Source organism: Thermobia domestica, chromosome 12 (assembly GCF_964235325.1).
Source record: "Thermobia domestica chromosome 12, izTheDome1.hap1.1, whole genome shotgun sequence".
NCBI classification, from domain to species: domain Eukaryota; kingdom Metazoa; phylum Arthropoda; class Insecta; order Zygentoma; family Lepismatidae; genus Thermobia; species Thermobia domestica.
In genome coordinates, this window is record NC_137465.1 from 185,389,840 (window position 1) to 185,417,635 (window position 27,796).

Genomic DNA, 27,796 nt, shown 5'->3' on the forward strand with positions numbered 1-27,796 from the left:
CCTGAAAATCAATCTTGTACGTGCAATAACCACATCATACATTAACTGATACTTAAATATACAATGATAAAACTTATTATTATATCACTAGCAAATCAATACTACATACCATAGCACAATACGTTAATGTGATTCAAAGTACACGTAGATTACTATAGAGAAGCTCACTGATGTCATAAGAGTTTGGGGGCTACAATAATCATTTAAAAAGATAGTAAAGCAGTTAATTTACTAATCTTAGTAGCTGGAAGTTACAAATAGGCACAAACTAATTTTTCCAATAGACTGCAAATTTATACTGAGGGAAATATCAGAAAAGAGGATGGAGCCACATATCTACTTGAAAAAATAATTGCACATTATGCTTTAAGAAAAGATATATATTTTTTTTTTTAATTTGAAATATTTTCTTTAGTTTCAACTGTACGTTTCCAAATAACTGACGAATAAAATATATTTTGTACGTAAAATATGTAATTAGGAAATATAAGATCGATTTTGGAGACTCTTGAGTAAAGAGTTACGAGAAACAAATAAAATAATATAAAATATTTCATGTGGAATATAGCATTCTGCGGGGCAGAAGCTGCTCAAAAGCAATAAGAAAAATGATGGTTTTTGAAATACGAGTGTGAAGAAGAATGGAGGAAATTAGCTAATTTGAACGAAAAAATGATAATGAAATTGTATGCTCCACACTGCTCGTACTTGCCCGCCCTCGCGCGCTAACGCTCGCTCTGCCAGTCAAGCAGAATAATTTCTAGTTTTTGAGTTTTATTTATTTGTTCCTTATTATGTATATTCAATCCATGTATACTATTGTTAGAATTTTTACGACGTCATTTATATTTGGAAAAACTTTGACATAAAACTTTAATGGCTGTGAAAGTGCTAGACGAAAACTGAATACACCTGGAAAGAAATTAATATACAAAATATACGCTAATCTTTGCTATACAAGTGTACGACTGATTTCAAAAAATCAGGAAAATAAAACTTTTTATGATTTTCATCTGATTTTCTTGCATAAATTAATGAAACTATTTATATACATACGTCAAGTTTTGTCTTGCTATGTTTATCTAACGAATTTGGTACCAAAAGGTAGCCTACAGAAGCCGAGAAACAAAAAGGAAATTTGCATCCTGTTTACTAGGATAAATTATATCAAACTAATATGTTTTTGATTATACTTTTATATGCTCATGAAATCAATTATGTATTCCCTGTAAGTAAATTTGCTGAGGACCTATCTCTCTCCAATGTAAAACCACCATAAATCAAAATTCTAAAGCATGAAGTAAAAATTTCATAATATTGTGTTACTTTCAATCAATATTCTAGTACTTTAAAAATGTTAATGTCCTTATAGTTATAACACGATATAATCTAACTTGCAGTATGGTTGGAAATGCTTATAAGTAACTTGCAATGCTATAGATCGTGCTGTGAATTAAAATGAGGTCATATAATAGCATATGGTTTTTGCGCCTGGCCTTCCTCTGCATCCGTGTGTTGTGATGTACCGAACTACACTTGAAGCGAAGGGCATTTTTATAGTTAAGGTTACCTAAAATAAAAGTAATCGAATTTGAATAGAATGACAATTAATTTAAAGAATAAATTCTAACTACGTGGAGCCACAATTTTTAACTAAAATTTCACACTTTTTGATAACTACAGTGTAATTTTGGTTAGGTTACTTTACGTTCTACTTACCTTCACGGTTCGTATAAATCGGTAATGGCTTTCGAAAAGGTGCACATAGGTATACAATACCGTTGTAATCTTAGAACCGGAACTGGGAGACCAATCACAATTACGGGTGAAAATCAGTGAAGTATTCATAGTGAAGTTAGCCAATCATATTACGACTACTGGTTGGCACAAAAACCGGTTTTTCGGTTTTCAGTTTTTAGGAAAACCGAAACCAGTTTTCGAAAATTTTCAAAAAAAAAGGCTTTTCACCTGATCCAATTTCGGTTTTCTTCAAAACCGGTTCCGTTTTTTCAAAATTGGTTCTATTTCTGACCGGAATAGTGTTTCGTTGTTCTCCGAAAACCGATTCCGTTTCCACAGAAATAGTTTTATAGTTTTATGTGTTCTCCAAAAGTTTTCACTGAAACCAGTTTTGGTGAAAACCGAACCGGTTTCGGTGGGAAACCGAACCTGTTTTCGGAGAAAACCTAAACCGGTTGCAGTGAAAAACCGAACCGGTTTTTGAGAAAACCGAAATGTCGGTTTTGCAGAAACCGGTTTCTGGTTTTTATAAAAAGTTGTTTTGCCCATCCCTAATTACGACATCTTTAAGGTATCACTAAGTAGTACGAGACTAATACGACAGTTTTATTTCTGTATTCATACATTCTTAGTATCTTTCCGCTAAATTGAAATAGTCCCGGCAATATTTCCTTTTTTACCATTATACGCACTATATTTCTATTCCATTTACTTCACATATTAATTACGCTTCATTACCAACAACTCATTTCTCGTATAAAATTTCTGTTTTTTTTTTTTTTAAATCTATTTTTGGCCCTCGCAATTAGAACTAAAGTATATAAAAATATAGGAAATGTTAAAAGAATGTATATAGCAGAGCGCAAAATTTCCGATCGCCAGGTCGCCATTGGCGATTAGAAATTAAGAGCTGGCGACGAATGTTCAGTGAGTTTACTTTCTGCCTTAACTCACAAGTCTGCGCGGTTTCTGTTTTGCGCGAAAATAATTGTCACTGAGTGACCGAAAACACGGAAAGTGAAGTCTAAACAACGGACATGGAAAGTTGTCTTCATAGCGTTGTAATTCGCCGCTCCTTTCATTACGAGATTCCCAAATTTGCTTCAAATTATCACATTTTGTGCAATTTTACCTGTGAGTACTGCTTCATGAATCTCAACAGAGTCAATACTGCCTACAGGAATTCACTGAAGACTAACACACTGGATGATTGGCTGAAAGTTTCCATTAATAGCCCTTCACTTAAGGACTTTGATCCCAAAACTGCAATCGACAACTGGTACTTCAGAGCACAGAGAGAGCGTTACACAAACGTGAATTCTAAAGGTAAAATATTTTATAACATGTACATGAATTTTCCAATTCAAAATTGATATCCTGAATCTAATTGTCTGGTTTCAAATTTTATGCCCTGACGTAACCTCTTTCTTTGTCAAACCAAAGGCCGTGGTGGTGGGGATCTCATAATTTGTAGGTGAGAGATATTGGCGACCATCATTTTTGGATTGGAAAGTGCGTTTGACATTGGAAATTTTGCGCCCTCGTATGAAGTATACAAAGAATAATTATAAAGTTATAACTGCATAAAGAGAAGAATTAATGAAAAGAGAATCAATTTAAAAATAAAGGAATTTTAAACAAGCAGGATCTACATTAGTTGGAATACTTACCTTTCATATACAACTCCTCTGTACTTACCTTTGTGATACTTACCGGGATGTACTTGAACCTGAACCCACAAAGTGGGGGTGGTGCATATATTTCATGAGAGCTTAGATCAAGGTAAGATGAAAACCGATTACCAAAATTGGGGAGGTCTCATGTATTCCGCGTGGGGGAAGCACTATTCTCATTTTTATTAAAATCTTTAAGCATGTCCATAAAGCATTTTCTATGAATACTCCCATTTTCACCTACTTTTTCATTCCACCAACTTTTCCATCATTATTCATTTCATTTAATCATCGTCTCCCTTAAGATTAAAAGCTGAAATTGTGGGACGTTAAACTGAAAGATTTCTAGTATGCATGGTAACCATACTCATTATAACTCTACCGTATAGTTTCCTACTGAAATAATAATCTTATATATAAAAGAGAACGTACAAAATCCTTTGTTCCCTCATCACGCTAATACGGCTGAACCAATTTCTTTTATTTTTGGGGGGTTATTAGGATTTGGACCCTAGATGGTTTTTATCATATCACTTTAATTTTTAATTACCAGTGTCTTGAGATAATTGACCATTCAAGTGTCCATAACGTACAAATCCTTTGTTAGATCATCATAGGTATAAAAATAAACGTATTTATATGCAACCCGCATGACCGTGTCACTCGGCGGGTTAACATAAATGACAGGCGCTATAATGTTAACATTTACTGCAATCACTTGAAAGCGAAAAAGTAAAAATTATCTAAGTAACAAAGTTTATTGCGTTCCGGGGTGACCGCAGCGAAGCGGGGCGGGTTAACATAAATGACAGGCGATATAATGTTAACATTTATTGCGTTCCGGGGTGACCGCAGCGAAGCGGGGTGAACGCTGCTAGTAATAATAATAATAATAATAATAATAATAATAATAATAATAATAATAATAATAATAATAATAATAATAATAATAATAATAATGGTTTATTTTTAGTGCTAGGAACAGTGGTCAGACTAATACAGCACATTGTCAAGTTTAAACATAAGTATATTAGGAGCCATAATTCTTTGAAAACCAAACTTTTAAAAAACTATATTCACCAACATCAACAAAGTGCTACATGGTAGAAAATTACAAAAGCACCGAGAAGAAGAAAAGTACCATCTTACATGAGGACTTTCCTAGTTTCCTTCTTGCTTCTTGATATTTAGTCAAAATGATTCCTTTTGTGTACTGATTATTATTTCTTCTTCCAATATGTCGGTGACACTGCTACTCCAATGCATTTATTTTGACCATACTATTCATCTGTTCATATAGTGACTGGTGTGTCTTGCTGTTCCGCCCAATACCTTTGGCTACTAAGTTATCGCACACCTGGGCAGGTCGCCATGTTCGGCGTATCGGGAATTCCTGTTTGGCCGAACAACTAGTTAAAGGGAACTCAACAAAGTTTAAACTTTTTCATTTTGCAGAAAGCTAGGTTGATTCGTACAGAAAGCTAGCTTGATTGTCAATTTTCATTGAGAATTAGGCTGATTATGGGACCAAAAACCCCCACCACCAATAATAGCTTTAGTATTCGATATAATTTCGATACTTCCTTGATAAGATGAAAGGATTGCGTGGTTTAAAAACATCTTATGATTGCCGAACACGGGAATTGAGCTTTCAAGGTTCCTCATAATCTACTACATCATTCCACACGTTGCCAATATGCATAAAAATAATTTGGCAATTCAATCTAATAATTATTCACACAAAATAATCTGAAAAACGGTTTGACTATAATCTTAAGCCAAAGGCGCCCATGTTGTGGTTTCCAAGGGGGAAAGTATAAGCAACGTTTCAAAAATAGCTTCAAATTTTGCTGTAACTAATGTAAAAGTTCTATTGGATTTTCGATATTCTGAAGTACAATTTCCTCTAGGGGCGAGCGCCCCACTTTGCCCCCTCTGATGGACGCCCTTGTCTTAAGCAGTTACATCAGGCAAATAAACTCAGGGCGAGTTATGAGAAACAGCCTTTATCATTACAATAGTCGAAAGACTCATATCCGAATAGAGAAAATATGTAATTATTGTATGTAATTGAGCTTATTGTACGTATCTTGTGATATTTAAATTACTAAACAAAATAAAATTATATTTTTTTTTTTGCTTAGAGTCAAACTTAATCACAAGAGAATGAAGTAGATACTTTTTCTAATATATAATACTAATCTTCATTGTAGTGGCGTAGCCAGAAAAATATAATGATTATTGATAATTTTGAACTTAATCTTGTTTTCGAAAACAATTAATACAATAAAAATATATAACAAATCTTTCCTCCAGTAACTAAGGTATAAACTCAAATATAAGAATCATTTATAGAAAAATGGAAGGGCAGTGTAATGCGTGATATACACACATGAGAGATATAAACAAATGCTTTTTTGTGATTAGCCAAAATTGGCAAATGCAAACAAATCCTTATTTCTGATTTGTCGAGCGCCTGTCTACGATATTAATATATTAGATTCGGCCTCATGATTTTCGGGGAATGATCACGAGTAGAAAATCATTTTGGGCAGAAAAACACTACGGTGAAGCTCCACGTCACTCGACAACCCTACAACGAAAATAGGCTCTATGTGATTACAAAACTAGACTTTACGTAATTCTCCAAATATGCAATGTGAAAAATTAAAAGAAAGTGTCAAATTAAATTGACAGCTAAGAAGCCGATTTTCATGGAATGCCATGCAAACCGTTGAGCGGTACGTCGAGACAGGGTGCAGACCGTGCAAAATACCCTGTCAGGAGTGCCGAGCATGCAGCTTTAGGCCCATTCTCCCGAAAGATGATACTGTTACGTTATATCTTTCACTGGTCTGCTCTTTGCCAAGTTCCATAAAGGGAACTTTTCTCAAACTGTTGTAGGCAAATAATCAGATGTGGCTTTAAAATGAAGCCTTGTCCGCTACAGTTGTCAATAGGTGTGTGTGTCATATAAATTAAAGGAAAAAAAGTTCTACAGCCATGTACACACTACCCTTGTACGTAAATAAAACATATTTTTAAATTAGCAAAATGAAACTTTAAAATAAAAGATGCGGCTTTCAAAAAGGAACCTTGTCCATTGCAGTAGTAGAAATTGTATCATATAAACCAAAAGAAACAAAGTTCTACAACTATGAACAAGTTGTATGTAAATATGTAATTTTTAAATTAACAAATACAATAAAGTTAGGACACTAAAATAAATGTCTGCATATATGCAGAGTAAATTGAGAAAAATAAAATGATTTGTGATCACAGTTACTAATAGTCTAATCCTCTAAATGAACGCAGTGTGCTACAGCAACAATATAATGGTTTAAGTCAGTGTACAACTACGAAGTCTAGTCTTGAGTACTTTAAGGCGTTAGTTTATACGATTCCAAGGGCACCCATGCTGTGGTTTCCAAGGGGGGGCAAGTATAAACGACGTTTCAAATATAGCTTCAAATTTTGCTGCAAGTAATGTAAAAATTCTATTGGGTTTTCGATATTCTGAAGAACAATTTCCTCTAGGCAGGCGAGCGCCCCACCTTGCCCCCCTTGATGGGCGCCCTTGTACGATTCAATTTCATCTTTTGCGTCTTAGAGTAATATCCAACTTCCAACAGGGGCATTAATGTTTTGTTTTCAATAGTGGATTTGTATCACTTCTAGTTTCAGTAAGAATTAAAGATGGAGAATAAATATATTCGTGAGATGCTTAATCAATCACAGAAAATCACGTCTCGCTATCTATTAACGGTTTTGCTCTGTAGTGCGTTCAATGTTAAAACGGGAAATATTTTATTTTTTACCACTTCTGTTTTGAGTATCACCTTTATCAACGGAATCGATTCCGAACTTTTGAAGCCTCCACATCCTGGCCAAAATTGATGGTGATCTATCGAGTATTTCTTCAGATTCTTTTGTCTCTCGGAAGGAGGGACGGACGGAGTAAATATGTAAAGGACTTTTTGTACAGCAAATTTCTTTAAAATATATCGTTCATATGAACGGTGATGTAAAGGTAACTCCTTAAAAATATCGTTCATGTGAACGGTGATGTAAAACCAACTTCTTTAAAATATCGTTCATTTGAATGGTGATGTAAAACCAACTTCTTTAAAATATCGTTCATTTGAATGGTGATGTAAAACCAACTTCTTTAAAATATCGTTCATTTGAATGGTGATGTAAAACCAACTTCTTTAAAATATCGTTCATTTGAATGGTGATGTAAAACCAACTTCTTTAAAATATCGTTCATTTGAATGGTGATGTAAAACTTACTCTAAAAATATCGTTAACCTGATATTTAAAAACATAATTATTTAAAAATAAGTCCAATCAACTTTCAATTAAGAACATTATATGTATTTAAAAATAATGAAAACATTGGCCTAGAGCTAGAAGTCAATCGACATCTACAGCTCTTACATCTGCAGCCCTTTGTTGAAGATTGATAATAGGGCATTCATAAACACGTATGAATAAGTCTGTGGTTGAAGTAAACGGGATCACGCCAAAAAAAAAAAAAATTTCTAATTTTCCAAACCCTTATATGGAGACATTAATTAATGGAATATTTAGTTTAATATCCCGCACTTGTGACAGATTCTGAAGTTAAAATTCCCTTCTTTTTCAAGACCGAGCCTGTATGAGATGCGTGCCTATAGTTTTAAAGATAGAATCCAAACCACCATAATACATTCAATTTTCAGTGTTCTCTTACTGAGAATCGAACGCGATACCACGTGTACTAAAGGTGCGGGTACTAACAACTAGACCAACAGTGAGGACGTATATTTTAATGAGGAGGAACATAGGTGAATATGGTGAAATAGTGTAGTGAAGAAAGTAGGAAATAACGAATGAACACAGGAAAATAACAGACAGTATTTTTTAAACCAGAAATTCATATACCCTAGAATAGAATCCTGCTTCCTTTGTAACGTTAGTGAGATTCATTCCACAGAGTTACCGTGTAATACACATTATGGTGATATTCATACTAGTATTTACAGTGGCATATTTAGGGGGTGGCTTCCGGGCTTAAGCCCCCCCGAAATCTTACTTAATATAGTAAAGTAAATGAAATATCTTGAAGAATTTTCACATTTCCAGGCAAAGTCCCCCCCCCCCGAAAGTTAGCAAAGCCTCTCCCGAAACAAAATCGTAAATACGCCACTGAGTATTTACATATATTCACTTCGGAGGAAAACATTCTATTATACACATAGCATATATCCCATAGACGTTCTTTTGACATTCAATATGTCCCGTACATGTCCCGGGACATTCAGCTAGTAGTAGAAATATCCCGCAAGATGTATAATTTCCAAATAAATATATAGGAAAATTTCCCACAGGATATCAATGGGACCCCTCGTCAATATTCCAATATTCTGGGGCGATGTTCCTTAGAAGTCCTTAGGGACGTGTCACTGCTATGTGAGTTAACCCATAAGGATACGTATAAATTGCTCTTTAAGTTGATATTTTGTCTGTAATAAATTTAAATCAATAATTGAATTAGATTATTGCAGAAGCTTCTCGATTGCGGCAAGTGACCTGCCAATCAATAACGGCAAAATGCCTAAGATGATGATGATGAGGATAAAAGCAAAAGAGTTTTAAATATATTTTTATTATTTAAATTTCAGCCAATAATTGAACTAGATATAAAACTGTATTTCGTATATTACTTTCAAACATAGAAGCAAAAGTCCTTTCAAATATACATTTGTTTTATTTAAAAAAAAAAAAAAAAAACATAAATAAATAAAAGTAAAATTATTGTTCAACTGAAGAAGAAATGATGAGACTCACACACCTGTTTCTTACCCACTTTCACATTGGTTTATTGAACCAAGTGTTCCAATATACTAGCAAAGTCCGGGAGCAAAAATATTCCAAGCTTTCTTTTCACTAAATGCTCATAGACCTTTTTTTCTTCTTTCATTCTTTCATTCTTAAAAGAAAGAAAAAAAATGAAGAAACAAATTATCTTCATTTAGCGAGAGATACGAGTACTTTTGAATACTTCGTTCCTCTCTCCCTCCTATTTTTCTTTCCCCTACTATTGATTAACTTGTGACACGACACACGGATGTGCGTATAGCCGACTAACACAAGGACCACACAGAGAACACGCGCCCACTTAATGGATACATGAGGTAAAAAAAGAAAGAAAAAAGTATTTAAAATGCCCAAGGCTGTAGAACGGCACATATGTTTGATTTAGTGAAGAACTCAAAAGCGCCTATCTATCAAATATACTGTGTTTATCTATTCAAACAGTCAAAAAGATAGAAAAAAGTCCCCCTTTTTTCAAATAAAGATTCAGTTTCACTAAAATAAAATTTCGAGGTCAGTACAGTACAGTACACAAACTTTGCTAATTGTACGAAAACTATGAAGATTTTTTTAACCACTTTCATGTTCATTATCGTTTGTTTTTACTTTAATTTCTGCGTCCCGTCGCTTGTTGTAATATGATTGGTCTTTCTCCCTGGTAAGAAAAATTCACATAGGAATAGGTGAAAGGAATAACAGGGTGGCTGAAGGGGGCGGCAGGAGGGAACTGTGAAAGGTGTGCGTTCTCTTATGAATTGGAAGTACCTCGAAGTGCGTTTGTGTATGTATTTTAAATGGAAGACAGGAGGGGGAGAAGAAGCGTATTCCTTGTGCCTTACTTCTCATCAACGTGTATGTGTACCAACCTTGTCTCCGTCTCTCTCTTGTATCTCCCTCTCTCTCTCTCTCATACAGGGGACCAACGATGAGCGAGCCTTTTACAGCGCATCCTGTTAACACTCCCTCGCCATGGGAAATGCAACAAGATGAGGTCAAGATGGAACGAAAAGGGGCCGTCAACGCGAAGCACCTTGCTTTAAAAGGTGAACACGACCGGCGACGGGCATCAGTTACCCAACAGCTTCCAAGACAGAAAGACACACATCACCAGTATAACTCGCACGGTTATTAAAGTGTGTGTGTGCGTGTGTGTGTGATTTTTTTTCAGTGCTACAATATCCAAGGATTGTTCTTGTTAAGAAACATTTTTTTTAAAAAAAGTGTTCATCAACATGTACGGTGCTATAGTGTTTCTTCTGGCAATCACAGCTGCAGCTGTTAGTGCATATCCATCAAGTTCGAACAGTATCCCATACAGTACCAGTCAGGATGCATCTTTTGACGCCGGTCTTAAGATCTTGTTTAGGACATTTGATGACTGTCAGCAGCGTGAAATGTTCTCCTGTTTAAAAATGAAGGCTATCACCTTCTTTGACCGCGCCATACGAAAAGATTCCATTGAACTTTCTGACAGCATTGCGATAGTAAAAAGTGGTAACGAAGTAGCAACTGGACGAGCTTTAACGGAGAACGAGTTGGAAACTACACTTCCCAAAGATGAGAACCAAAGAGAATATGAATTGGAGTCCCTTTTGTTGGACAGAATTGCCAAATTTATGCGCACACACACCATTCAATTTAAGTTACCTGATTTCAGTCCCCGAGAACTCCAGAGAAGCATTGAAGAAGGTAAGGTTTATATAAATACCTGACATTTGACAAACATCTCTCAATCAATTTTACTTCACACTTTTTCTTACAATCTATTAAAAAAAAAACACTACTTTTTAAATCAATCGGTTCTATTCTACACTCATTAATCAGTATTCCATTATATTTTCTACATTTATTTGTCAGTTTACATTTTACTACATGAATTAATCAGTTGTATTTTACATTCCTTTTACATCTATTAGCATTTACTATAATATCGTTATACTTTATTTTTTCCTCGTCTTCCCACATACAATGCATCTTTTATTCAAACTACAGCAAACTTCATATCCTGTACTGACTTTTGTATCTGTTACATTATCACCAAAAGCGTAACCTACACTATTGATACCGGTTTATGGGATGTTTCTCAAATGGTAGATATCATTTCTAACTATGCATGCAATTAAAACATGAAACATATTTGAAAATTTTACATTCTTTTCGTTGCATGTAATTATGCAATATTCTTTTCTAATTGGGAGATTGTACCCATTTATCGCTAAACCATATCAACTTTTAAACTCTTTACCTGTTTGCTTTTCTAGTTTAATCATTATCATTCTCTGATTATTCATTTAGTGCAATTGTATTAAATTTTCTAGAAAATAATTTTAGAGCCATCTATCCTACTTTAGAAATACACATTTTACCTTTACAGGTTTTAGTAATATTGTTATCTGGGAACTGCAGTACTGAATATGGGTTTTAATAACATTTAGAGGTATATTTATTTTATTTTATTTTATTCCTACAATTAATGGAACTAAAACACAATGAAATTCTCATTAACAAGTAAACATTCATACATTTCTGTTGTAGTATTTTAATGCAAAGCTCGAAATGAATGGAACATGTAATAGATAGACATCTGAGGCAATGGCGCCGATTACCCTGCAAATTTTGGAGACAGGGGCGTCATTTAGGGGGGCAGAGAGGAGCATTTGCCTCCCCCCCTGAGTTTGAGACTTATACAGATTTTATCAATAGAATAATAGTAAGTCAGTGAAAAACGCAAAATTTTACTTATATCAAGGGGTCTTTCCCCCCTAAGCCAAATCTGAAATGACGCTACTGTTGCGGGGGGGCATTCAGATGCAGAAAGCATATGAGGATTTTAAAGATAAATTGCATTCAAATTATGCCAAATATTATAAATTTACAAGTGTACAATGAGGTGGCCCACATGAGCTTTGGGGGGCCCGGGCCCCTGGGCCTCCAGGATCGGCGCCCTTGATCTGAGGTATACTAAAATATGAATACAGATTTAAAATACAAGATTAAACTGAAATATTTATGCTGAAGAAAAAACTGCATGCATTCTTTAGTTCTTTTTTTTAAGAGGATGATTTAGACATATATTGTATTTATCGTTTTTATTAGTTAATACCATTAGTTAATTTCCACATTCCTAAGAGACTAATTTCAAAGTAAGGAAGTTGAATAAATGTTTTAAGCACGTCGAATACTTGTTGCACCATCTGTGTTTCTTAGTCTATTGCTTCATATGAAGAAGTATTCCTCAGTAGTTTTCTTTGAAACAGACTAGATTTTTTTAATGATTCGATTTTATTAATTTCTTTGTTAACTATTTAAATGTCCTTACTCTGTGAAAATTTAAGGCTGTGATATACGTGTATGTGTATATACTTTTAATATTTGAAAAACAAAATTTTCTTAAACAATTGTTAAATTAATATACAAATTAATTTAGGCCTATATGCAGTTTTGCCCATGAGACGAGACAAGAAATAAGGTTTTCTTCTCCTAAATTTTGTAAAAGGTTCGTCTCGTCTCGTCTGGATTCTCGATAAAGCTTGTTTCGTCTCGTCTCGTTTTTTTAACAATGTATGTACAAAATTTATAATCTAATTTTTTATTAACGCTTCTGCACCACAAGAGATCGACGAAGATTGTGGTATAGCAATATTTAAATCATATTTATTATTGGAGTCTGTTGGGAAATGACTTGTGTATTTTTAAATGTTGATAAATCCTCTTCAATATATTCGTTCAATCAATTTATCAGTTTATAGTTTTTGTACTATGAATCATGTAAAACTAAAAGTGTTTGATTGGTTAGTTGGTTGATTAGAGTTTCAGCTTCCTGTTCACTTTCGAGGATCTATGAGACGTTGATTTTAATGTGGTCAGCTTAAAGTTTGATTTAACCGCATGAGCTCTCACCAGGAATCGAATCTAACTCCCGCACCAAAGATCATTTCACACTACTGATGATTTCAAAAGGTGGTTCGAAGAGTAACTTCCCCTTCTGGAGCCACAAAATTCACCCGGGATCCATATATCCTATCATGTTCAATGAAGATTCCCAGTATTTCTTGTAATATTATTTTTCACCCCACTGTATTAAAATCCCCCCTCCCCCCGGAGAAAATCTTCTGAAATCACCACTGCACGAAGGAGCTCTAAAACAGTGCTTGAGATCTAAGACTTGGGTGAACTAGTGTTGCCAACGAAACACATGAAATTTCTCGTCTCATTTTTGAGACGAGACTCAAGACTAAACGACAAATTTATGTTATCGTATGTAATGCAAATTCTATTGGCAAAGCAAGAAGCATTTAACTAGACTTATAAAAAGAAATCACTAAAAAAATCTAACCACCCCTATTGATCTCAGAAAAAGAAAAAAGGATTAATACTATAATTCTTCATATAAATCAATGAGCTAAGAAACAAAGATGGCGCTAATACTTTACGCCGTTAAGTAATTAATATCGTTATCAAATAGTATTATTTCCGTCGAACTTCAGATAATTTATTGATACTATAGCTTGATATTATTATCAATGCTATATTGAATTCATTATACATATGTTTCCATTTCTGGGCTCAATTCACGATATTTAATGTCTTTTTATTTACAGGACTATGCTTGTTTGGTCAGAATTACACAAGAAGATGATTTCAGTTTTTGTTTCTAATGTCAGTTAAAAAAAAATAATATTGCGATAATGAATTAATTAAATTTAACTATTTGAGATATTACGTATAACCTATGTAAGAAGCAGGCTCATAGGCAGGACATTGAAATAGGGGAGGGGGGAGCGAGATCATTTTTTGACTGGGGTACACTTTAGCTCAAATTACTTATACCTAGGTATATACTAAAAAACAACTGAAAGTTTCAGGGAAGGTTAAGACGGTCATAGTGGTTTCAATCCCCTCTCTCCACCTCCTGGCTACGGACCTGATAAGAAAGAAGTTATTGCTTCGTTTCTTATTTAACCATAAAAGTTCTTCCATGAAACCTATACAGGGTGTTCCATAAACAACGCAAGTTTTGAAATGCCCACCATTTCCGTTCTAGTACGTTGGCAGTACTGAACGTTACACAATTTTCATCTGTTGTCTTTGTGGTTAGTATTCACGGAACGCCGAATAGTGCATAATCGTCATTGCCAAACATACACCAGTCTCTACACAACATCCACCACCATTTGTAATAAGTTGGCACCATGACAACATGCTGTTTCCGTCGTGAAGCGTTCCATTCCTACGTTTACAGAAAACAGATGACAATCATGCGCTACTCTGCGTTCCGTGACAACTAACCACAAAGACAACAGATGAAAATCGTGTAATGTTCAGTGCTACCAACTTACGAGAACGGAAATGGCGCGCATTTCAAAAATTACGTTCCTTATGGAATACCCTTAAAAAATACAAATCATGTATTACTTTCTGAAAATTATATTATTTCTCATATATTTATGAATTATTGTAGAGAACACTTGTTGATCAACAGTCAATGTTTTTAAGAAATAATCAAAATACAAATTTATTCATTAGCTATTTATAATTTTAGTTCTTGAAATTGCAGTTCTACCCTACTTGATTCCCTAAAAATATAGCATAATATCCTCTTAGAACAAGACGAAATGCAGTTTTAGTATATTTACAAAGGCCAAAGTTTTAATAATTATTATAAAGTAGCTGTACCCAACCGATGTTGCCAACTTCTAATTCAAAACAGAGATTAAAAGACAGGGAAAAAGTCCTTACTCCATTCCCACTCATTTATCCTGTTATTATATAATCCTGCATAACATTGATGTAATGAGGTTGCATACACGCAGGGTATTATTAGAAATTACTAGAAATGTCCATACGTGTTTACACACATAATTACCGCCAAAATCCGACGCCCCCGAGCCGAAAATCATAAATGAGACTTCGTACAGGATTAGATATGATGAAAATCTATCTCTGTACAATATTAGGTGGTTCTATACCACTTCTATGTTAAAATCTGATGACAGACCCAAACATATATTTTTATTATTAAAGATTGATAGCTCTTGAGGTAACCTTTATTAGAGAGCTTCATACTCTCTAAGAAATCATTAGAAGATTTAGTAAGTATCACTAGTTGTTATTGCCGAGCACTTGAAGACGATTTGCAATAATTATTATAGCTACACTATTTTTAATAAACTTTTGGACTTCAGTAAAACTGATATTTACTTCTTAACAGTCACAAATATAATTAACTAGTAGTACTTTTCTTAGCAACTTTTCTTAATGTAAGATATTTAACACACTCACTGTCCACACATATATTAAAAGTATATAATCTCTTCAAATTCTTACGTGTACGAATTTCATAAAGTTATTTAAATGACCAAATTGTTTTAGTTAGAATTTAAATAGATTAGTGACATTTCTTTCGGTTATAAATTAATAAATTATAATTCTAATAGAAATTTATTCCAGTACTTCCTCTGTCTAGGATAACATGCTAGATAGAATTTAGAAATAGGGCTTTATTACAAAATATTTTAGTTGTTATAAAATTAAGTTATTTATGAGAAAATTTTGGCTTTTTTTTATGAGCTGAGAGAGCGAAACAAACGCAAAACTCTTACGCATTCACACTGCATTTTCTTACTCGTTTTTAAGCTATGAAATAATAGCTAAAAACATACTATGCATAAATTTTGCACAGTGATAGATAGGTATTGATGGCAAAGTTCATCCTCCGTAGATAGTGGAGATAGCTAATATTATTGGTTTCCATAAAAATAAACTTTAAAAAATTTACCACCAATTGTTCCCAATTTACAAGCATTCACATTACAATTCTTATTACACAAGATACCATAATTAATTTATACAATTACTTCATTTACTTTCTGTAATTGTTAATGATATTCTCCATATTATTTTAGCTTCGTAATTAAAAAGGTCTTCATGACGTTGTATTCCAACAAATCTGTGTTACTAAGACTTTTAATTAATTGATAGCTAGTCAACATATACGAGAGTAAGGACTTATGCTTTAAGATTATTTAGAGTAAAACTTCCTTTACTCGTACCTACTGTAAAATAAATTTCTTTAGACTTGCCAAGGGATAGAGCCTTCTAACCATAGAACCTTCTACGCCCCTATTTTACAAACAGTTATTTCTAGCCTTCTACACCAGAGTTCACATCTTTAAATTCAAGTAATTTCCCGAATTTCCTTACGATACTATTCCCAATACTGAAAGTTATCAGAATATTTCATGGGAATTCAAACCCAAGTCAATTAGCATTTGATTAACGGGAAATCTTAATTTCAATTAATTATCGTATAAACATACCGTAAAGTATTTGGACTGTATTCAGAAGTTCTGTAATATAAAAGTAGGGCCTACGAAAGATTTTACATTAGAATTCCCAACAGGAAGAAACAAATGAAATTATTTTTTTTTTAATTTCATGTTCCACGATTATGCCCTTTATGCTAAGGGAGATGGTTGATTAAAGCAAGTGAGTGATGATGAAAGCATTTGATTGTGAGAGGAAACGGGAATAGCCCGGGAAAACCCACGGACATGATGTTGTCCACCACAAACTTACTTAGCAGGGGGATTAAACCAGGTATCTCAGGTACCAGAGGTAAGCACTCTATCACTGAGCCCCTATATTCGCCCCTCCAAACAGAAAGAGATAGCTTTAAATGCAATCAGTTAAATACATCGTAAAAAATATTCATTTCACTAGGCGGTGCAGACATTTCGGTATATAGAAAAAGCTACAAAATTTGGAAAGAAGTTGTTTGAAAAGATTATTACATTAAAACGTGAGCAAGTAATATAGTTATCTAACTTAAGCGAAGCCAGATAGGTATGAAACCACTTCAACAATAAAACATGTATGGTTGCATAAGTAGTAGGAAGTTATTTAAACTATTTTTGCTTTGAACACCTCTTTTGCTAGGAATATATTTCTTAAATGCTAGTCAACATGAAGAGTATGAAACGATATCAGCGTTAAAGTATGTTTGATTGCATAAATTAAAAAAAAAAAAGTTTGGAGTTTAGCATCAAGTTCAGTACTGAAGCTATTTATATATGAGAAGTATAAAGAATGTTAGTTACATTAACCAGGCCCGTATCCACGGGGGAGCTAGGGGGGCCGGCCGCCCCCTAAACTTTGGCTGGCCCCCCAAAAGTTTCGCGGTAGGCTTGCAAATGAACTATAATATGGTGATGAAGTATAATATAATTGAGTCGGGCCCCCCCTAAGGTCTACCGCCCCCCCCTAAATTTTTGGGCTGGCTACGGGCCTGCCATTAACATTTTTTGCTAGAACTGGGCCATTTTGAGAATATCCTTAAACTTTTAAAAATAATATTTATGCCAAAAGATGGCAACCCAGGTTCTTTTTTTTTAACTTGTGAAATTATATTCTGGTAAAGATATGTTAAGCGCAAGTATGTCTTTCTTTCTTTTACTAAAAACACAACTATTACGAAATAAACAAGAAGTTAAGTTGAAATGAAAGACAAGATACTTAGGAGAATTTTCCTCTTAGTACCTATGGGAAATTGAGAAGGAAAAGTGAACCAATTTACCTAGAGGTAGTAGTGTCAGATAAAGTAAGTTACCATGGAAATTAAAAAAAAAAACAAGTGTGGTTCAAACTCACTTAAGAACTACAGGTTAGGTGGCCATCACTCAGTGATGAAATTAAATTTCAAATTACCCAGAATTTAATCCAAAACGAACAACTAATTGTTCAAGAAGACTAAAGAGAAAGGAAAAAAATAATGTTAACATCATTTCGTTTATTTAGAAACTGAAAAAATTAAATTATAATTTCATTACAAAAAGTGTGATTTCGATCAGTCAGTTATCCTTGGTACTTATGCAACCCAAGTACCTTTGATGTCAATTGAGTTTCATATATGGTAGGATAAATGTTAATAACCATTTGTTACTACTGAATATGTTTCTTTATTTCTATCTGAGAGTTAACATCCATTATCCTCTTCGAAACATCCCTTAGCGGTCAGGAATAGAATGAAAACCATATAGATTCAACCTGGATTAAGTCCAAGATGAAAATCACACATTTCAACTATTCAGGTTCTTTTGGTATATTCTGAAAAATAGCTGACTATTAACCAGAATTTCTTATGTAAAGAGTAATAAGGTTTAAATAAAAGAACGAAAGTCATTTAAAACAATAAAATTAATTTGTTAGAAGCGATCTTATAAATACCTTAGCAGTTAATTTCTTTCGGGTGAGACCTCTCATATCACATCAGAACGAATGTGGTCACTTTTGTATTCAATAAATCAGGATTTGGCAACTAGAAGGAATGTTAGTTTATAATTTAAATTGAATATTCAGAGAAACAAATACTAAAAAAAATGTTCACTTTAAGTCAGAAAAGATACCGAAATATCTTAAAAGGGATGTTGAATTAAATTTGTAAACTTCCGCGTTTAGATTTAATTTTAAAATCCTCCAGATTCTGAAACTAATATATACCGCTATCTTTCTGTTTGCTTACATAAGACTGCATAACGTAAACAAGTCTGTGCCAGTTCTAATAAAAGTAACTGTGAATCGTGAAAAGAGAATTCTTTGTTAATTAAGATTTGAATGAATATTCCAAATACGGTGTGCACCCTTGTACAAAATAGAAACTGTTTCGTACCGTATGGAAAATAAGTATTTGTCTGGCAGTTTGCAAAATACATTATAACTAAAACTGCTTCACAGAATTACAGTTATTTTGTAGATGGTTTTCTACAATTTCAAGAAATTCTTAGTAATATCATGATCTCATTTACACATACAGAGTGTATATGAGAGGCCTCTCTTTATTGCTGCAGAATAAAGAGAAACGGTTGCTGAATAAACGGTCTGGTGGTGGTAAAGCCCCAGACTTACCCCACCAGACTGAACACTGAATTTTATATTCTTTCAGGATAAGTGTGATTTTCGTTTCCATATCCTAGTATAGTAAATGCTTATTTTAGTATGTTACATTGCTCAAGGACAATTTAAATCTCCTTGCGTACGCCACTGGAAGTGCTGAAAGTCATGACCAGCTCCAGTCACTTTTATCCTCTAAGTTTTCTCAGGTATCCATTTTACAGATACTGGTGAATCCCCGAGCATAATTGGAACAGAGGTAGAGCAGGAAAGAAAATCCTCCCCTCGATCAGGTTCATCCAATTGATAAGTAGATGCATTATTAATTACGGTACTGCGATTCTTCAGATTTTAATAGCACTTACTATACAGGGTGTTTCAAAACAATACCGACAACGTTTGGGAGGTGATTCCTGACACCAAGATAGGACAAAAGGTATAGACCAACTTTGGTGCACAAATGTTTTCTTTCGGAGTTATGCGCTGCCGGAAACATGAAAAAATGAACTTGAAAGATCCATAGCTCCAATACTATGGTATCTCCCGTAAGGAACTAATATGTGCGCTTTCCACAAATACATATTTCAGAATCCTCCGGTACTCAAGCAACAATTTTTATGGAAGGAGTTTGACAACGAGTATATAATTCGAAGTACTCACCAACTATCTCTATAAAAATTGTTGACTTTCCGATTACGAATCGAAAAAAGAAAAGAAAAAAGTATCGGAGCAAACATTTTGTAACATAGGTTCTCATTATTCTTTTAGTGAAATACATCAGAAAAATGCCACTTAGGCGAACGGTTATCGAATGTAGATACACTTGAAAGTCAATACTATTACATCAGCATACTAATACGTACTCTTCATCTTAAACGGCTTCTACATTAGCTATTAACAATCACAGGCTTAGAATCTGGTTTATCCGGCGCTTCTTTTTTCTAAACCTTGTCCCCTTTAGTTTTGTACTAGATATGGCTTTGTTACTTGCAATCTCGATTCTATTCTAGATATAAATACATTCCGTAGTAGGAGTTCCTCCGTAGCTGAGTGGTTAGCGTACGCGCCTTTGGCATGGGAGACCCGGGTTTGAGTCCCTCTGGTTATTCATGTGGTTCGGATTCCACGTTAGTTACTAGGTCTACGTCTCATAATAGCCTCGCTGCTGGACGGGACGTTAAACTCAACTCAACTTAGCATTTCGTAGTAGAGTATTTTTCATAATATCATTGTATAATTTTCCATAACTCCCCTCCTCAGACCCTTATCCAAGGAGGGCTAGGGGGCCGGGACTGCTCCCCTAAAATTTTCACCACAGGCTTGCAAATGAACTATAATATGGTTGGATCGGGTACCCCTAACTGTTACCTGGCCTCAAACTTATATCGGTCCCCGTAAATTCTACCAGTCTCCCTACATTTTGAGGCTGGCTACGTGTTTTCCCCTCCAATTTTCCTTGTAGCTGGCCTTTCAAGCTGGCGAATCCTTTAATTAGATAGCACTAGTTTACAGGATAACATTCCTATGTAAGATAACTTAGTGTAATGTCAATATGTTAGAGACCTTTACAGAGTTATTTTCTTTATCCATAGCCTTATATAGTTAAAGGGAAAATTCCCATAGCAATATATGTAATCGAAGTGTCTTTGGAATGTTAGGTCGGTCAGTGTCACCATTTCTGTGAGTGTGATTTTTTTCTCTCTCTTCAACTATCAGAATTCGCATACGACTTCACGACTTACTGCTGCTGCGCGCCTACACCGCACCGGCTGACTACCTACTCTAGGACTTGACCTCATAACCTTCTGATTCACAGGAAAGACTAAATTGTTTCATCCTCATGTGAAAACTTGGTGTTTCTGTAAGACACGAAGTTTTTAACTCCCACGTTCCGTTTGTATTGCATGTTCAGTGCTGATCTCTTAAGTATGTAGGAGGAACTGGTTAAAAAAAAGGAAAAAAAGTAACATTTGTAAAACTGAGTTTATGTATTACTCATATCTATTGTTTAAATAACAGTATTGAAGTGTTCCATTTGTTCATATTCGCACAAAAAATTATGGCAGTTAATGGGTTGTATGCAAATTTATTACAGAAGAGAGATTATATAAAATATTCTATGTATCTTACTCATACACGTGCTTTCTTAATTAGCAGTTAGCGTTCGCGCCTTTCATGTGAAATTCTCAGGTTCGAGTCTCGGTGGGAGCTCATGTGGTCCGGATCCCACGTTAAACTGTAGGTTCACGTCTCGTATAATCAGTGTTCGAATTAATCTTCCGGACGAGAGGGGGATGCCTTATATACATATATAAGAGGAAAATATTTGTCCCAGGCGAACATCTTATATTATTTCTGTGATACGAATCGGGGTTGATCTTTTACGAGAGGGGGATTTCCCCGCCATCCCCCCTCTTAATTCGAACACTGCGCATAATCTAGCTGCTGAAAGGGGGGTTAAACTCAAAATCAAATCAAATTCAACTTAGTGCGCATGACTTTAGTATGCATGCTATTGGATCGATACCCGACAGGGGCACAGCACTTCAAATAACATTGAGGTAATTAGAGATCTACTTAAACCAAATGATAGAAAGTATCAGTGTAGGCATCTAGAAATGGTTACTGTGATGCGATTTTCTGACCACTCATTACCTGGCTTTATCTGCTCGGACATGACCCTTTATATATTGTAACTCAAAGTAGTTTTACGCTAAAATAAGATAAATGACAGTCATTGTGTGTTGTTCGCGATTGTAGGATGAACGCATACATTGTGTAGGTTCTAATATTGAAATCTGATGCTAATGTTAAAACTATATTTCGAAAATCGATAACGAAATTTTGTTATCAAATTTCTGCACAGGTGAAACAAAACTTGGAGATGTTTTACATTAAATTTCTCCTTTCCCACGTTGAAATTATGTCAGGGAAAAAGGGTGAGGAACGCTGGGGATGCCGTTCCCCTATTTCCTGAAAATATATATGGCGTCCCCCCACTTCCTAAAAATTACAATGGGCAAATATAGGCACGGGAATGAGCGTGACGTCATCCGTCCTCTTACCTTTTCAGATCCACTTTTACTCCTGCATTATATCATTTCTTCAATTTAAAGTGTAAATCTATTTAATATTTGTAAGGACAATATTTGCTGTCTTGAAACGTCAAGATAAGCTCAGTTTAAAAATGTCGAATATTTCTTTAAAAGAAAACTGCACTTTCTGCAAATATTCATTACTTTTCCGAATTTATTGCAAGCTTCAGCAGAGTGATTCACTTAAATATTTTGCTACTTTTGTCTCAAATAAAAAATAGTATTCGAGAGCAAGCTATACCATTTTAAAATATTTCAGCTAACATATTGTTCATATTGAGAATATAATTCGTTCTATCTATGATAGAGCAAAATAGATGACGACCTTTTAAATAAAGTTATCTGCTATAAACTTTAAATTCTAATATCAATACAGCGTCATAATATATTAAAATAAAATTAGTGTTAATTATTACCAAAGGTATCAACCTAGAAAAATCTACTTTATTGTTGTAAAATATTGTAATTGACCAATCTTAAAGGTAACTATTTTAGGTAATAGTACAAAATAAATCTCCAATATTTTTATTTTTCCTGGTGTCATAAAGAAATTACTTTGCTAGGTAAAGTATAGTGTTGGAAACAATTTCCTGAACTTACACAAATTTCTGAATTTTATTGAATGACTTAAAGAAATTTCTTACCTCACTATGAATTTTAGTGAACAAATTAAAGACAGAACTTATCTCACTCTTTGAATTTGAATTAATAACTTAAAGACAGAACTTGTCCCACTTTTGAATTTTAGTGAATAATTTAGACAACTTACACCACTTTTTGAATTTGAATGAATAACTTAAAGACAGAACTTACCCCACTTTTTAAATTATAGTTCTATCATTTCATAACAAATTTATCTAACCTCCAATATTAAAAAAAAAAAAAAGTTTCACTTTAAAATTCTACCAGTTATTAGGTTTAAAAGAGCTGTATTAATAAAAATATTGAGTTGAGTTGAGTTGATTTTAGTTTAGCGTCCCGTTCAGCAGCGAGGCTATATGAGACGTGGACCTACTGATTGACGCCAAAGGCTCGTACGATAACCGCTTAGTCACGAGGGAGCTGAAATGTACAGCACATACAATAACGAATGATACAAGGAAAGATGCAGAAACTTTCCAAGTTTCATACACACTATTACGGATGTTCCATGTAGCTTCCTTTCGTTATATAACATTCGTCTGTTCGGTAGTCTGTAGCTCGCCTCACATGTGCTCTAGCATTTCCTTAGTAATAGTCGTAAATGCAGCTGTAACGCTATTGGAACTCACTCGAAGCTGTTGATACTGAAGGTACATAGACTGTGTCTGTCACATGACCAAAAAGGGGAAAAAAATCACAAAATCAAATCAGGAGATCTAGGAGTACACAAGGGAAAAGTACCAAGTCCTCTTGAGAAACGCTTGGACATCTTGTGCTTTTACAGGTAGTTACTGTGTTTACATTGTCGGTTAGAATGCTGTGGCGGTCTAATTTTAAACTATCAACGGACTGCACGCTGCACCGAAACAACGGTAAAACACTTTTTATATTCCACAACATGGAATGCTTTCTGCTGCAGAGACACCATTTTGGAAACCAGGCTTACGCTGCTATTTATCACCACGATTCAAGATTACAAAAATAAAAAATAAACTTTCAAATCCGCTCTTTAGTTTAATCATTAGTATAAACGTATTGTATTAATAGTTTTTGACATATTTCAAAAACCCGATGAATCGTTTATAATCATATTGTTGTAATAAAATACTCATTAGCAGGGACCCTTCCTTAGAAACACAAGAAACACAAAAATTTAAATTATTATATTATTGTAGTAAACGATACTCATTGAAAACCCGATATTTTATTCATTATAATGTTTTGTTTGGTTTCAGGCCGTGGCAAGATGAAGAAATTGATGATGCCTCTGATGATGGGTATGATTATGAAAGTAGGCACCATGATTCCTCTTGCCTTTGGTACCCTGTTCCTTTTGGCTGGAAAGGCACTGTTGGTAAGCAAGTTGGCCCTCTTGCTCTCGGTGATCATCGGTCTCAAGAAGCTGTTCGGAAACAAGGGCAGCGGTCATGACATGGTTGCATACGCCGCTCCTTCTCACGGATGGTCTGGTGGCGGCTCTGGAGGCTACGACAGATCCTTCAAGTCTTCCAGTGATGAAGATGCCGCCCACCAGTTGGCATACAGAGGTCAGAAGTCATGGAATACCAAAAGTGAATAAACACTTCACATATCTTCCTGTTCTTACTCTAATTTCTTAAGAGATTTGCGTAAATTATGCTCAAAACAAAGATGTGCTGACGTATTAAGAAAATTAAGTAATATATTGGTCTTGCTTTAAGTTATAACTCACAATAAAGCATATTGGAAGTAACATAGACACTTCATACCCAAAATTTCTATTTAAAAAGTAATTATCTTTGCTGATCACAAAAAGTAATATTGTAGGTACCATAATTTACATATTTGGAAAGTTAACTGTATGAAATGGATAATTCAGGCAAGTAGTATTCATTATTACTAGTTACCTTAAATAATTTGAATAACTATTACAGGGTTAAATGATATTGAAATGTTCAATTTTGTAAAACATAAGCAAGACTTAAGATTACAAATTTTCTTACTCTACACACAAAACAAGCACACTCATTGTTATCTTACCAATTTTCACGTTATTCGATCTTATATTGTTATTATATAATAAAGAAACGACAAAAATATTGTTATTATTTAATATTTATTGATATTTTTTGTTATGTATTAAATGTTGTTGTTGTTACTAACAGTCATTGAATATTTTATATACACAACTATTCAAAGTTTTCTTTAAAAAATATTTTAAAATAATAGAAAAAATAACTATATCATTATTGTTATTTTTATATATGAATTATGTTATTGTTTTTAAATAATTGAATTTCGTATAGTTTTGATTTTTAAAATTGTTAATTATAAAGCTTTTCTGTTATTGTTGCCAATTTTTTTTAATGAAATGACTGACGAAAAACGTGACAAAAAGAAAAATGATGAGTTTAACTGTTAGTTGAGAACACGAAGACGATCCAAAGGGTTACTTTACGGGTGCTACTTCAAATATAATTACTTTTTTTTTTTTTTTTTACATATATATATTAGATAAAGGGGATGATGTTACCAGTGATGTAGTGACTTTATTATATAGAGTATCATATTGTGTATTGAAAGACAAAACGCTTAATTATTATTTGTTTTAAAAAAACACAGTACCTAGATATAATACTCAAAAACTCTTTCAATATTTTATTTTTGGGTGCAAAATAAAAGAGGCGGGTGAATCTTGCTCTTAGATATAGTGCTTAAAACCTCTTATTGTAACGCTTTGCTTAATGACTGGTGACAAACTTTATTTCTTTTCCACACTCTTAGTTGCTTAAAACTTTTATGTGGACATTTTTAGTAGGTTGCGGGAAATAAAATGTTATTATTACTCAAACGATAGATCACTTAAATTAATTTTGCATTTTTTAAAAAAACTTGAGGGACATGCAGAACATTGATTCAGCCATCTGATTGTTAACCTTACAATAATTTCCAAAACATAATTTTAAAAAAGAAGTCAAATTAAATACTAATACTTAAAAACGATTATAATATTTCTGTCCTAGCGATTTCTCTAATTCCACTAGCTATTATTGATTACATTAATTTTCCCTTAGTTGTTACTAATGAAACTAACCTGACACTAAGACTGAACTGACGCTTAGTGACACCAATTTTGAGACTAGTTTTTTTTTTTTTTTTTTGACATACTGACTTTACCAAAGAACCGTTTTATTAAATGGGTTATTAGATTACAAAGCCAAAAATAAATAAAAATGAGAACGGTGTTTGTTAGTTATATAATATGTATTTCTTGAAGAATGGATTTTGAACGAATATATATATATATATTTAATAGTTATGAATGAGTTGTGTTGACTAATACCGTGTTAACTGAACTTTTTTCTCTTGTTTTCTTTTGAAATAAGTAACAAAGTTCCGTGCAAATGTCTTTTTTTTTTCTTCTATAGTACCATCTACAAGATTCAACAAGCTTGTTACGTGTTGTTCAAATCTGCTCCCATTTTTTCAATGCTCCACTAACTGTTTTTACAGCCTTATATGTAAACTTATAAAACTATTTCCTTTTTGAAAAGAAAAGAACTGTATTTCTGTTTCTCGCTCAACAATACCGCTATTGTTGGCAAATTTCTGTTAACAAATGTAACCTAAATAATGGAAGTTCATATACTGTACCTATACGCATATATATCCTTGAGTTGGTCTACATAAGTTTTCAAGGTCAGACTTGTAGCATTCTTCTTATCTTCCCATGTAATGTGCAGATGTCTCTGTTTACGAAGTATAGCATATCTTTCATATTTTACCTAGTAAATAAATGAAATATATAGGCCTATATTTAACAAATGTATACTTTAAATAGTTATTCAATAATTAAGTTTGTATCTTTCTCCTGACTGACTTTACGACTGATACATATAGTTCTTTAAAACGTTTACTTTGAAGACTTTTGACATTAAAAAACATAAAGTACAACCTATTAAATATTTGTAGTAAAAATAACGGTAGAAATTACACATTTTAAAAGGTTTCTTACTTCCCAAATTCATAAAATCTTGTAAAATGCATCTCCAAAACAGTGTCATAAATGTGTGAACATGCTTTAAACTTTCAAGCAAAAATTTATCTTAACCCTATTTTTAGATACTTGCTTATATGTTGTGTATGCCTTTTTATTAATTATAAAATAATACATAAACAAAATGGCTTTACAAATTTTTATCATATTTTTTGTAATAAGATGCATATACATATATATAATTATTTTTTTAAAAAAAAGAGAATCGTAATTTATAGATATTTATATGCTTCCGACATGTATGTATATCTGTATGTTACGTACGAACATAGGTGTGAGTGTACATATATATATATAATTATAAATGAAAAAAGTTGTGTGTTGTATAAAAGTGTTGTTTACTGAAAAATAAAGTTATGAAAAAATACTATTTTTATTTTATTAAATTGTGCTGAAAACATCTCAAATGCTTTTGAATCAAAGTGTAATAATGTGTGTACTGTTGAAAGTGTACGTGTACTACATTTTGTGAGTGACTTCTGTGAAGTATTCGACTTTTTCAAACCTACAAGTCAGAATGCCTTGCATAGAATAAATATCAATTGAAGTGAACCTTGACCATCCCTGTATAAAATACTATTTTTCAGTTCTTACAACACATAGATCATTAACCAATCTCCTAAACTTATAGCTTTTTTTTCTTTTATCCATTTCAATTCCAATGAAAATAAACTGACTACGAACACCAAAAATGTTGTCCACCAAAATTTTACTTGGCAGTGCATCGAACCAGGAACCTTATGCATCAAAGATAATCGCTCTACTACTGAGCCACCGTGCCCCCAGGCTTTATAAAATACAATTGTACGACTATTTATGGTGGGGAAATATGGTTATTCAGTGGTAGAGCGCTCATATCTGAT

General features: G+C 33.6%; 1 protein-coding gene across 1 annotated transcript; it reads left to right on the top strand.

Annotated features, from left to right (window-relative positions):
- The first annotated feature begins 10,324 nt into the window (after positions 1 to 10,324).
- Positions 10,325 to 26,309, top strand: LOC145666893 (uncharacterized). Its single transcript, XM_081734477.1, has 2 exons — positions 10,325 to 10,961; positions 24,133 to 26,309. The coding sequence occupies exons 1-2, from the start codon at positions 10,505 to 10,507 to the stop codon at positions 24,474 to 24,476; spliced, it is 801 nt and encodes a 266-aa protein (XP_081590603.1). The 5' UTR covers positions 10,325 to 10,504; the 3' UTR covers positions 24,477 to 26,309.
- Positions 26,310 to 27,796: the final 1,487 nt, after the last annotated feature.